The sequence below is a fragment of the Grus americana genome, chromosome 10, assembly GCF_028858705.1.
Source record: "Grus americana isolate bGruAme1 chromosome 10, bGruAme1.mat, whole genome shotgun sequence".
Taxonomy (NCBI): domain Eukaryota; kingdom Metazoa; phylum Chordata; class Aves; order Gruiformes; family Gruidae; genus Grus; species Grus americana.
This window is the reverse complement of record NC_072861.1, coordinates 8,514,704-8,528,827: the sequence shown is the minus strand read 5'-3', so window position 1 is coordinate 8,528,827 and position 14,124 is coordinate 8,514,704. Positions and strand designations below refer to the sequence as shown.

General features: G+C 40.2%; 1 protein-coding gene across 18 annotated transcripts in view; it reads left to right on the top strand.

Moving 5' to 3' along the window:
* The window catches only part of RNF111 (ring finger protein 111), a 62,235-nt gene that overhangs the window by 313 nt on the left and 47,798 nt on the right, over positions 1–14,124 (top strand). The window contains exons 1-3 of one of the 18 annotated variants that reach the window (XM_054837090.1): positions 9,459–9,785; positions 13,123–13,235; positions 13,445–13,572. The exons of 8 other annotated variants lie outside the window; for them this stretch is intronic. Coding sequence is in view for 1 of the 10 variants with exons in the window: in XM_054837083.1 (XP_054693058.1) it covers positions 128–132 (5 nt within the window). In the remaining 9 variants the exon portion in view is untranslated. Of the gene's footprint in view, positions 1–4; positions 133–9,458; positions 9,786–9,908; positions 13,573–14,124 lie in introns of those variants that run through there. 9 more of the 18 variants (XM_054837091.1, XM_054837092.1, XM_054837088.1 and 6 more) reach the window with 9 other exon arrangements.

Below are 14,124 nucleotides of genomic sequence, written 5' to 3'. Positions count from 1 at the left end.
GAGAGGTTGGCGGCGGGCGGGCCGGGCGGTTGGGGGTGTTGGGCTACGCTTCGGACCCGCGGAGCCCGCCCAGGAAGGACGGGCCGGGGCTTGGCTCTTGCTTCTGCAGGGAGCGGCGCCGAGAGCCATGAGGTGCCCCGGGGCGGTGCGGGCGGCAGCGGGGCCGGGCCGGGCTGGGCCGGGCTGGGCCGGGCCGGGCCGGACCTGGCCTGGTGGGAGGCGTGGGGCTGCGGGCCTGCGCTGAGGTGTCGCTGGCTCCTGGGCTGTGACCGGCCCGAGGATGCACCGTGCTAACCGTGATTGCGTCGGCTTATTTCGCTGGTTTCTCTTGACAGCTTAGGTTTGAAGAGTCTCTTTATGCAGTTGCGGACCTGTTCAGGAAAAAGTAACGTTTACTAAGCGTGCGGTGATCGCATGTGTGTGCTGGCGCAAGCGGGTAGTCAGTTCGAGTAAGTGCGAGCAGTGTAGGGCGCAAGCGGGGCCGTAATGGAGTTGGAGCCTCTCGGCTCCCGCGGCCGTGCTGAAGAGTGGCGGTGGTCGTCCCGGGCCGGAATCTGCGGCAGGTCCTCTCGGGCTTGTGGGCTTCTGAGAGCCTCGCTGAGGCGCGTCGGCTGTCTGCTGGTTCGGGTTGTTGTTAGCTCTTGTAATGAAGCGTTCGCTGGAGTTGTGTCGGGATAATTCTTGCATTTTATTTTTTTTCCCCCAAATAAAAACAAAACGTTTATTTACATATTATTGGTGCTTCTCCGTTTGTATTAACAAGTTAGGTTGTACCTTCTTGCTTGCTCTGGCCGCTGACTTCTCAGAGCTTAGGAAATATGCTTAAATGTTTGATGCTGATTTTACCACTTGTACTCTAGTGAAATAATAGTTCCTTTAAAATCGTTGGAGCTACTGATTAAAGGTTGGAGGAGGAACAATCTAGGGAGAGGCAGATCTAGTTGCATAACAGGTTTTTTATGGGAAGTGTTCTAAAAGTACAATACTAATGTTTTAAATTGTTAACAAAAAAAATACCTTGTGTTATTATTTATTAGGCTGTATTTGTATCAGGTAATGGAAGGTGTTACCTCTTAGTTACCATTTGATTCACTTTCTGTAGGGAACACCGGAAGTTATTTTGTCAGTATTAGATGTTACTGTTGTTATTAAATCTTCAAATGAGGCAGAATCTGTGAATTTAAGTACATCTAAACCAGTTTAAGTCACAACAATCTTCTTGTTCTGTCTCTTCATTCAGAAGTTGCATATTGATAAAATTGAAAAAATGAATGAGTGTTCATTTTAGTTAATAAATCTTGTTAAACAAACTTTTGTGCAAATGAAGTCCTGAATCCTAGAAAGATTTGTAACACCATCCTCTTCTTTCTTCTCAAAATGCACTTGAAGTATTTAAATAATACTTTGCTTAACTAGTGATCAGTTAACAAAGGCTAATATCCATGTATTTAAAAGTTAAGCATACACAGAAGTCTAAAAGATAACACAGTTTGGATGGATAATTGCATGTACGTTTTAGATACATATTGCTGCTGTTGCACTCGGTACCAAGATTTTATAAAATGAACAATCTTAAATAAGAAATGAGTATGTATTCTTGCTTATGTTATCTTCTGTGATAGTATTTGCATTAACGTTAAATACATTAGAATTGACTTGAGGTTAATAAATAAACTCTTTGGAATGAAGTTTAGACTACAGAAACAGATTTTTGTGAGTGTGTAATTTAAACAGTGCATGAAAAAGTTGTAAATGTATTTCATTTGCATATTATTTTGAATTCAGCAGTGCAACAAAGTCTCAATCAGGGCTGTCAGTTATACTGTGCTAAACTGTTGTACAAATACACACAAAACTCACTGGTTAGGTTATACTGTTGGTGAAAACAAGTTTACTGTGTCCAGTTTCAGGAAAGATGATGAGCGGGCTAACAAATACAGCTCTCACACTGTTTTATAGGGGTTGCTTGACTTACCTAAACCTCACTGCTTGGTAGTAGATGTCAAAACTGTACACATAACCCACCCCCCCAAAAAAACCCCAACCAACAGCGCCAAAAGTGACCTTATTCTCAGTCATCCTCCTGCCTCAAGGCACAATAAGCTGTTATGAAAACAACCTTGATGGATGTTTGCCTAACCTGTTCTTAAAGCCTTAAACGCAGATTCCACTCATTCCTCAGGCAATCTGGTCTAGTCCTTAACTATCTTTTTTTTAATGACTAGATTAAATCCCTTTTGCTGCAGTTTAGCTTGCTTATTCAAAGTGAATATAAAGGAGAGTGTTCCCTTTCTTTTTGCAGCATCCTTTTACATAAACTAAGACTGTTGCCATACTTTTGTTCAGTCTTTTATTTGTTGATTAAAAGCATGGATTATTTCCTTTTTTTAAAATCAGAGTTCTGAAATACATGACCTTTTGTTGTTGCACTCCTGTAGCTCCTGTCCGATCTTTCCACAGCTTCTCAAAGTTATCTTTGTGATGCTTCTGATGATGCATCTCAGTTGGATGTATGCCTTTTTCAACCTTATGAACTTGTTGACATGTTCTATTTGTGATCCGCTCTGTTCTATTGGTGTAATTTCTGCAAGTTTATTACAATATATCTTTTCTGTGCAGTTGGTTATTTCTTGTCAAGTGCAAAACTTTGCACTTGTGTTTATAGAATTCTGCCCCCCCCCCCAATGATTTCAAACTCTAGTCTTGACTTGTGCTCTTTGTAGCACCTCTCAACCTGGTGTCAGCTGCAGGTTTATAAGCATAATCTCTAAGCCTTTACCTGAAGATATTATGATACTGAAGTGTATGAGGATTTTTATTTGATAGAAACTTACAGTTTGATAGTAAACAACTAACAGTGATCCTCTGAGTACAACTGGTTTTGTATCGGATTTATGTAGTTTTTGTCCAGATCAAACTTCCTTATCTTTCTTATGAAAATGCCAATGGAACAAAATGTCGAAAGCCTTGCTGAAGTCAAGATCTTCAGTTTATTCATGTCTGTGGAACCATAAATGGAAATTAGGTTGATTTGATAGATTGTCATGAACAAATCACGTTGGTTGTTATTTAGCACTTTGTTATTTTTCCAGGTATCTACAAATACTTTGAATTTGTCCAGAAATTTTAATTAAGTTGGCTGTTTTCTAATTTCCTGTTTGTTTGACTGTTGGTTTGGGTTTTTTTTAAAAAAAATACTTTTATTTGTCTTCTTGTAGTCTCTTGAAACATCTACTAGTTTTCAAAGAGACGATTGTTTTATACCGTTAGGTTCTGAAATTTGTGGTAAAGTTTGATTAGGAAATGGTAATAGGTTTTCAAAGAGGAGAAATGTTTGGTCCAGATATTCATATTTAAATGACAACAAAGACAGAAGTCCAAAACTGTGCTCCTGTAATTCTTTTTTGTCTGTCTTGTATGTGAGACCCCTGACAGTTGTGAATGTCCTTATATTTTTAATTTTTTTCCCTGGGCTCTGTGATTTTGCTTTTATTTGCAAAAGAAGATTATCCTAGTTTCAACAGTGCTGACCAGTCTATTGCCAACCTTACACTGAAGTATAATGGAGGACCAAACAGTAGCTATTTCACATTCTTTTATGGCTTAATGCTGTTGGTATACTCTGCCATTTGAACATGATTGGGCTCTGTAGAAATGCAGTGGTATTGTTTTTAAAACACAAAGTGGTTCTTGCCTTTTTTTTTTTTTTTTTTTTTTTTTGGTATGTAAGCCTCCTGGCAAGACCATTCACCTGGAGTTGAACAGGCTGGCCCAGTTTTCTCCTCTTCACACAGCCACCCATTTGTCCATATCCCCTTCTAAAAAGTCTTCTAAAAAGAAAAGATGTTAATTTAAGGACAGGGGAGGTTGGGGGTGCTGGAAGGTCACCCTCAAATAAAGGTGCGTACAATTAAACAGCATCCTGTCTGATTTGAGACACACTGCTCTTCCATGTCTTTTTATCACCAAAGCCATATGCAGTTCCCTGCTTAGATGTTGGTTGTTTGAAAACTGGGTTTTGCAGTGTGTGTTTTCACTCTAACTTTTGCTTTTGCTTGTTTGCTTCAGAAATCTAAGTTTCTAATGTTGTAGTTTGGATTCTACCTTGGGTGCTGACTACATCAAAGCTAGTTATTACAGCAGTAAATGATGCAATGACTCAGTTCCTTTGTGGATCTAACCCTTTTTTAAAAGAGACCTTGGGCTGATGCTAGATTAACTGAAATCAACAGGAAGAATCCTTTTTAACTTTGAAAGACATGGTCTTGTCCCAGTTCTCATGTTACATTGCTTGGTTACTAAAATTTCAAACTTTGCTTTTAGTAATTCCTGATATCAGTCTGACTGTATTCAAACCTCTGATGAAGCTTGTGTTTAAAAATTATGAGCTGGTAAGTTTTCTCCACTATTTCTCTGCAGACAAAGCAAGAATGAATAATACCATTTGAGACATTTTCAGTGAAGCTTGACAATAGATACATTTTGAGATTAAGAATCACTGGTAATTTAATGTGCATCACTGCTGTAAAAATAGCTTTTTGCACTCCGAATGTATAGTTTTCTTTTTTGATGTATTATTGATATACTGTATGATGAGCAGTCGGAAGAAGGTTGTAGTAATGAGTTTCTGATCTCTAAGTAACTCTTGTTATAATTCTACACAAAAGCAAGAAGAACATAACCTACTTGTAAATCAAACACAAATATTTTCCTTTCTTTTACTACTGAAAGTATATGTACCTGCTAGGAAATGGCTATTGAATTTCTTAGTGTAAAATCAGATCATTAAATGCAGGATGCTTTTGTTTGTTTTAAACCTAATTGCCCTAAATAGCTGCTGATTCATCATTAAAACACAAAAAATATATTTGGCCCCATTATTGTACAAGCACTGAAAGAATATATTGGAATATCTCATATGATTTCTCTACTAATAGGTTGGTTGCATATTTGTTTTTTGATAAGAAAAAGACCCATTAAAATGCCATCAACGAAGTAACTATTTCTAAGTAATTATATATACCACACCTTAATTACATGATAATTTAAATACTTAAAGTATCTTTCTTAGAATATCTAACTGCTTGAGCCCTTAATAGGGATTTGCATAATTTCTGAAGTAATGTGTTGCAAAAATGCTGTTTCTAACCTTTCAAAGCCATATCAGGCTATGCAATGTGAAATTAAATGAGTGATCAGTAGGTCACTTCTATATCTACATTTTACTGTAATGTAGGGTATTTTGTTCTTCCATGTATCTTAAAAATACACAGTTACCCGAGTGATGTGTGTTTTATTTTTCCAGAGTTTTTGAAAGCTCTTAGATCAATCACATTAGAAAATTTCCTGTATTTATCCCCATAAAATTATAGCAGACAGCTGTTGAGTTTTATTTTTGACTCTGCAAATGCATCAGTCTTTTCTTGTTCCTACTAGCAATTTTTCATAATACAAATCTTGCAGCATTTTTTATCCTCTTCCCTATTTCTCCAGTTTTCACTGGTTAGACCTTTATCTGGACTGATTTGAGCTGTGACAATTTGTTTCATCTGAATATCAATCCCACAGTTTTTGTGATACTTTTTTCTGTATTATCCTCATGACATACTACCACAGAGGCTTTACAGTTTATTAATATTACTAGGAATTGTAAATTGACTTAACAGAAATATTTAAATATATGCTTAAGTATGGTCTATTTTAAGTCTACACAACTATGTATGATGTAAACGTCAAGGATGGGCTGTTTCATCTGGATTAATACCCTGGCTGCATGTGATTTTGAACTCCTCCAGAAGCAGTATTTGTGACAAGAGGTACATATTCCTGTATATAGGCAGGAGATTTATACATTTATACAATTCATACTGTCTTGGACACTGCCAGGCTTGCAGTTAACAGAGTTCTGAGCAACGACATCTCTTTCTGAAAGTGTGCAGCTTGCATCTTGGCCAGGTGCCCAGTGGGACTGTGTTCCAGAAGCTGGTGTTTGCAGCTGGAAAAAGCTGTGCCTAGCTTTCATTCGTGAGCAACCAAACTGAAACAGCACTCCTGCACAGAACTGTGTCCAACTATGAAGCTGAGCTGCTGAAGGTACCTCAGGATAGAGGTTTACTTTGATTTTTGTCTTTTTGCTGAAAATGTAAAGTGCAATCTCCTCCTGTTTGGCATAATTTGATCTTATCTAAGAGTTTCTTCTCTGTGTTTTTAGTTCTGCCAGGCCCTCGGGTGCACATACAAATGGTTTTGTTTAGCTCTAGTTAGAAGTTGAAGAGTTCATTATGAATTGATGACACTGTAGCCTGAAAGCTATTCTGAAATTTGCATTAGTGATTTAGAATGAATCAAATTAACCTTTTGGTTTTCTGTAGCTAAGAAGTGTGAAAAGGAGAATCTTCTGTCCAAGGAACCAATAAAATATTTTCAAGACAACTGTCTATCTCTGTGAGGCCCTAAAATCATGGGAGAAGTAACTTTAATAAATATATCAAAGGCATAGATTGAAGTTAAATAATAAAAAGAAAAAAAATTGTAAATAAATCTAGGCATTGAAATGGTTTTCTACATCACTTTCTTTTAAAAAAATATATTAATAACTAGTCAATAATTGACAAACTAATTTCTATCAAATGTTAATTTCAGCATGTGCTGGCCCACAACTTACTAGATTCTTGTCAGCTGGTAGCCCATAGTGAAATGGGAATTAGGAAGTCATAGCTAATAAAGATCCTAGGAATTTGGCTTTTAATTTATTTTCATTTACCCAAGGAGGAAAGGTCTACCAAATCATATACAGTTAAAGTATTTACAGATCATTTGGCCACTCTGACTTTGACCTGGGAGAAAATCAAGACTATCTATACTCACCCTGCATTGCTTTTTAATTTGTGAACTGAAATTTCTAGCTGCTCTGCAGCCCCTTGTTTTTGAAATAGTCTTCGTATGTCCTGCAATTGGTGAGCATAAAGTGACTGTATCTTTTCTCTGCCAAGAACTACCTTTCTGTCATCTTTGGCATGAGTGTTCAAAACAATTATTAAGTAAATAGGTAAATACATGACTGGTTGGTGTATTTTTCATTGGTATTAGCCGGTGATCAGCTTATAGAGAACGCTGTCTCATTTCTTGAGGTAATCCAGCCAAATTTCATTAGCTTCCTCTCATATTATGTATGCTATGTTCCCTCGAGTGTCCTGATTAGAGTTCATCTTCCCTGAATATATATTAAAAAAAAATATGGATAAAGTAGTTGTAAGATTACATCAGGAATATTTTTTACAATAGCACTGAAACCTCTCTCTCTGAATAATATTTAGACTGAAATATTGTACAAACATGTTTGCTTTTTTCATGTCTACATCATGTTGTTGGCTGTTGGTCATTTTCTTATTTACATAGTTTATTGACATTCTCATCCTACTGCCTTCTACTTGACAAATACCCAATATATACCAAAATGTTTAGTCATTAATATTGAAGTGCACATTCTTTATATTTTACTTTTTTTTTTTCCCCCCACCTTGCTGCTATTAATCTGGTCTTCAAAGTCATTCAGTTCTTCCCATGTATTGTCTTGCTGGGTTTTTTTATTAATGTATTTCAACTTTGGCCCCAGGCACTAATCAAAAATATTAAAATTGCTTACACAATCAATCCATTAGTGACTTCCATCAAATACGATATGACTGTCTCTCCACTGGCTGTTACTATCTTCTGTTGAACATTTTAGTCATGTTTCTAATTTTTATACTGCTCCCTATTCTCCTTAGTTTCAGTGGTTATTTCATATGTGGCCCAGCGTCATTGTTTACTGGAGTCTGGCTGGCTGCGACATACTTCATTGCCTTGATTTTAAAAAGACCAAACAACCAAACACCCAAAATAACTATGTAGAAAAAGGTAGCAAGTTAATGCTGTATTTTTGTCTTTATTGAAAACTGAATTATTATTTTGGTTTATGAAATCACCTGTGATCCTTTTTTCTCCCTTCACTGTGGGTCTCACTTTTTCCTGTTCTCTTACATTACACATAAGACTGAAAAACTTCTGTATTTTCATATCATTTATGTGGTCTAGTCCCTTTTGCACTTTGCTTCTATACTTTTTTACATACTCAGATATTCCTTTGCTTAGTAATCTTTGTGCCCCTAGAAATATATCTTCATTTGAAGTAGGTATTTACTGAAGTAGTCTTTCCTTAAAGCCTCTTTTTCCTTGTTTGAGAAATAGTTTCCATCTTGTTTTATCTGCTTTTGCTTTAAGGAAATTCCATTCAGAAACTCATTCGATTAATAGTCTCAAAACACATTTTTTCCCAATGACCATTTATTTTGTAATGATGCATGAAGGTTGTTTAGTTCCTCCAAAACATGTAAGAACTCTTGTATAGTGACAACTGTGATGGCAGCGCATTCTGAGTAAGATCTTTAACCACTGGTAGATCAGATTGCACCTCTGTGGTCGAGAGCCTTGGGTTTATGTATCTCTCGATTACTGACAGTATGCAGCCCTTTTCTGTCCAGTGTTTTAAGCTGGAGGTGTTTGGAATGTGTACACTAACAGTTTGTCTCCGGCAGAAAGATATCACGGCCTTTGGCAGACTTGGGTGGTTACTAAGTTAACAAACACTCAGACTTTCTGCTAAATGAGAGACTTCACAAAGTTGTGATGCTTACTGTGCTGTTAGGTAGGTGTGAGACTTGGTTGCTGTACACAAGGCATGTACCTCAGCTGGAGAAGTTCCTTACAAAGTATATTGACATCAGTAGTGTAGTGGTAAATAAGAAGAGCAGGCAGGCCCACCACTTCCAAAGTCATTTGCAGTAAATGCAAATGAAATCCCTGTTTCTAAAGAGAGTAGATATGATTTGTCTGCATTTCCTAGCAGCTGCACCTATTGTTTGGCTTGAAGGAAGGCAGTACGATAGCCGGTGGTGCAGTTCTGGGAGCACCAGGCTTGGCGATGGTGAAGGACTGGGGCAGTGATCCAGTGCAGGCAGCCCAGGCAGCGCTGCAGAGGCCTGGTAGCTCACGCTTCAACTCTGACGGCTTAGCTACAGCTGAGCAGCCAACAGACACCACGATGCAAAAGGAAGAGATGCTGGGTAGAAAACTAGTGCTTTTATACAAGATCTAGAACGAGAAATGCAGCAACGGCAGCAGCGCCACTGCTCCTGAGTGAGGCTGGTGGTGGGTCGAGCGAGGCTGGCCAGGGCAGCGGCTGCCGCCTGCTGCCGTCCTGCCTGAGCTGCCTTCCCTGACGTCTGCTCGGACCTTCGTTGTCCTCTTCAAGGCAGGCAGACGCCGGAGCGCAGGACGTTTCCGTGCGAGGGGGCCCGGCCCGGGCACCGGCGGGTGAGGGGAGCCCTGCAGTGCGCCGCCGCTTCCGCCCAGCAGGGGGCGCGGCCCCGCGAGCGGCGCCTGACGGGAGGAGGGGCGCGAGCCGGCGCGACTGCGCTTTGCGGACTGCTGTAAAGCAGCATCGAGTGTCGCGCTGCGTCTGGGGAGGGAGCGGCGGCGGGGGCTGCGCAACAACAAAACGTCGCCCGCCTCGCGGTGTGTCACCGGGGCCCGGGCGGCTGCGACCAGGCCGGGGGGCAGCGGCGCCGCCGCGAGGGACGGACGGCGGGGCGGGGCGCCGCCGAGGAGGAGTCGGTGGCCTCCCGGGCCGCGCCAGGCAGCGACGCGGGGTCCCTGCGGTGCCCGCCGGGGCCGCTTCCTCCCCTCCGGCCCTGAGCAGGGCGCCGGCGGCACCCGCCTCTTCCCTCTCGGCCTTACCGTCTCAGGTACGGGGCGGGGGGGGGGGGGAAGGCGGTGGTGTTGCCCCGCACCCTGCGGGGCATTATCTCCTGGCGGGTGGGGCCTGCCGGGGTCGGGAGGGGGGCGGGGGGCTCCCCTCCTCCCCCCAGCCCCGCCCTGCCCCGCAACGGTGGCGGCAACGGTGGCCGGGCCGCTGCGGGGCGGGCAGCCTCTCCCGGCGGGGCTGGCCGGAGGGGCGCGGGGGCAGTTAGGCGGATGGGAACTTCACGCTGATTTTTTTTTTTTTTTTTTTCTTCAGTGCCTCATTGACGCACAAAGCAGTATCTTCACTGCGGGAAGCCGCAGCACTCTTTCGGGTTTTGTCTCCTTGAAAATTTGTCACAAATTTTCCTTTACGGAAATGGGTTTTATTTGTGTGCATAATAGGGTTTGTTATAACGTCATTTGTTTTGTTTGCAAAGTTGGTATTCTGTTTCTTAACCCATATTAAAAAAAAAATGTCAGTTGTTTTTTGCCTGATAAACAAGGAAGCAACGTTCATTCAGAAATGTAGGCCAGGATCTTCAGAGGTATGTACGTTTGTAACTCTTATTGAAATGGACAGGTGTTAAGGATCTATGTGCTTTTTAAAGTGTCTGTGTTTCAGTGACTAGGGCTGAGCATATGTTCGTGGAATTTTTGTTTTGTTTGAGTAAGCTCTTCTATGGCTTGAAATGATTTTGTGAAATCATAAGCAAGGGCTGATTAAATGATACCTTTAATTCCTGATATTCAAGTACTCTTTCAAAAGAAGATACAATGCAGGAGGTAAGATCTTTCTCTAATAGCCCGACTTTGATTTTAATATGATTACTTAAGAAACAAATATTTGACAAAAAATATAAGAATTGAGTGCTCAGCATGGAGACCTAGGTAGTATTTATCATGGTGGAATATCTGTATTATAAACTAATAAAGGAAAACTAGGTTTTCAGGTGGTGAAATAAGGCCATACGTTGTCTTTATTGTAACCAGTAGAAAATTCCAAAGATAGATTAATTCTGGATACTTAGGAGAAACATTTTTGAGGAAAATTAATATTTAAAGAATTGAAATATTTTGTCGCTGTTAAAAACAGAAATTAAAATTTATAGTTTCCATGTCTATAGTCCTTGCTAGCAAAGTAGTTTTCCACCGATTTAAATGTTTTTACTCATCTTTTTATTGGATAGAGGGACTACCTGAGGCAAAAAACCCCCGAAACAAAAAACAACCAAAAAAAAATACCCCTGCTAGCTAAGATTATCACAAATTCAGATTTCTACTCTTGCTGATGTGCAAGGGTTGAAGGGGGAAGATATGATCTTGGTTCATTTAATAAAGTGAACATCTGGTCACCTGTCTCATGCTGTCATCCGCAGTACGAAATGACCTATTAAATTCATGAGACAGGAAAGGCTGTGTGCACATTTTCCATTTCACTTTAGTTAAAAGTGTATAAGACACCAAGCTTCCTGTTTTAAAACTCGTGAAGTCTGGCATATTTAAACATGTTTATTTTTATTGATGGTTGAAGCCCTGGCAGCTACAGCTGTGGTTATGTCTAGTATTGGGAGCCTGGGGGTGAACAACAGCTCTTAGTATTCATGCATATTTCACGTGTCCTTTCAAAATCTGGATGGGAACATTCTGCCCTTTCAGAAATGTGTCTTTTATGAAGCCATGGCTTTTGTAAAAGTTTATTAAGAGCGTATCTTAATATATCTGTGACTTGCACTTTATCTTCAAATTAATAACTTTGTAGACCTGCGTAACCAGATCAGTTATAACAGTCTTGTCTTTCAGCAGAGGTGGCCATGTTGCAATAACATTTAGCTGACAGCAGTTACTGCCTTTTTTTCCAAGATGATGAATCTTTCATTTCAGTTGTTTATATTTCCTCTAATGGTGAGGACGTTCTTTTAAGAAGATCTAGGTAATAGTGCCCCCCTCCCTAGCTGATGAACTATGGAGGTTTAGATGTCAGACAGCTGAATAAATGGGGACAAAATTGCTGGGGGGGTGTGGGATGAGGAACAGGGTGATTTAATTCACATGTAAACAATGGGGATAGTACAGAGAGACGGATTTGCCATAGGCAGATGCTGTATGAAGATTTCCCCACAGCTTTACTAATGTGCAACCTCCTCTAGGTCAGTTTTATCACCAGATCTGTAATGCTTTAGCTGTTTGCATGTCAGTAAGGTTGAGAAGAGATTTAGAAACATGTATATTGAGTAATGTCATATGGGACACATCTACAACATAGGAATAGGATAATTATTCCCAGTCATAGTCTCTTTAAGTTTTGTCAGTGTAAGTGACAGTGATCAGCTGCTTCCAAAGTCTACAGTGCTCTTAAAAGAAACAGAAAATGTATTTGCAGCCAAAGTGTTAACACTAGTGAACTTCCTTCAGGCTTTAGGTTAGTCTTTTTCTTGATGGGCTGATGTTAGACCTAACAGAGACCCATTATGGAGCAGAGAGGAAGGAAGGAAGGAAAACGTTTCTTTCGCTAACCCAAAATTTTATTGACAAGATTATTTTTCTCATTTATGTGTTTCATATAGTTTATGCCTTTGGAAAAGTAACTACTGTAAATTTAAGTGATGTCTTCCTTATTAAGTGTTTACCAAGTGAAATCTGAGAAGGCCGGTTCACAACTTTACTAGCAAGGGACTTCCTTCTGGTTTTTTTTTTGCCAATAATGTGCAGTCCTAATACTTGGCTTCTGTCAAGTAAAATTTCTGCTTTTACCCACTGCCACTTGGCTTTACTGGGTCAAGAGTGGAGAAGTCTGCTTACATGGTTCTTCCCTCTTAAACTGGTAGATCTGCTTGGTTTAGTATCTGAAAAATCCCCTACTTCTCACAGGTTTCCTGAAGAACAGCACAAAACTGTCCTAATGGTTAATTTCATGATTCTCATTTGCAAGGTTCTTGTTAGCAGTTGTGGCAAAGATCATGTCTTTTTTTGCTCGTCAAAGCTTTATCAAGAACTTTGCAAAATGACACTGCATTAAGAACAGTTACACATACCTCAAAGGTCAAAACTGCCAGGGGGACTAAGAAACACATTTTTGAATTATTTTTGATGGCTGCGTAACTCAGAAATTCCCTAGCTGTCTCTGGAAGCAGAATTCCTAATTTAAGATCTTAAGCTCCAATAAAAGAAAGTGTATTTTGTCATTCTTTTATAAAGCTACAACTCCTGATTCCCAAGTTCATTGCTGTTATGTTTGTCTTGGAGTTCACTGAAGCCAAAACATTGCTGATTGCCAAATCATAGTGCTTATGTCTTAAAACAGTGATTTACATAGTGTTAATGTAGTTAACTGGGTTTAAGCCTAGGACAGAGCAAAGAAATGTCTAGACTGAAGAATGTGCTTGTGAACACCGTGTTTGTCAAATCCACCTGCTTGCATCCATTGTGCAAAGCCAAGCAGATTCCTTGCCCAGGTGAGTATGTGCATATTAATGCTTCACTGATGCTTGATTTTAGCTAGGATTTCTATGGGTGCCTTATGGTCTTGGACTGATTCATAGTATATTGCAGGAGAACTAACTTGTTGTTTGTAGGACTCTATGCAGAATTGCTTCTAGCCTGCCAACTCATCTAGCTGAGGCACTTCCAGCTGCGCATGCTCCATGTGTTCTGTCTATTCCAGCTGGAGCCAGGCCATGTATCCAGTCCTAGGGAAGAGCTCTTCTGTTTGTAGCTGTCCTGTGCTGGATTCTGTTAGAAGATGTGAGAGACAGACACTTTGAACAGTCTCTCCCTAAGAATACAGTGGTGGTAAGTCTCTGAGGTGAAAGATAATATGGCCTAACAGAGGCATTCTGTAGCTATTCTATAGGTGGCCTGACATTTCTCTTGCAAGATAATTGCTTTACTGATCTGAATTGACTTAAGCATGAGGAAACAAACCTTGAAGATCTCAGAGGAGTGTTTTTTCAGAGGTAAAGTTAAGGAGACTTTGCTGGTCCAGAGGATGGATACTGTTGGTTTCAGTACTTTATAGTTACTGTGGTTTGACTTATCTTTGAGATGGCTTTGCAAAGGTTAGTAATAGTAGTACTGTACTTGAAATAACATTGTTTCACTTTAAGAGTAGATCTTCAAGCTAGTGAGTGTTCCTAGAACTGGCTGCAAGGAGTGAGTAAGCCTGCCTGCATTGCTGTGGCTCATGTAACTGTAGCACCCTTCTGAGTGTCTTTGGGAGACAATAGGCAAGAACCCGTCTCCAGAACATTGTCATGCAGTTAGTAACTAATCATATGCATGTTATTCTGAAATACTCTACCTTTCTGAAGGGCAAAAGATAAGTATTCTGCTCAGAGAATTCTT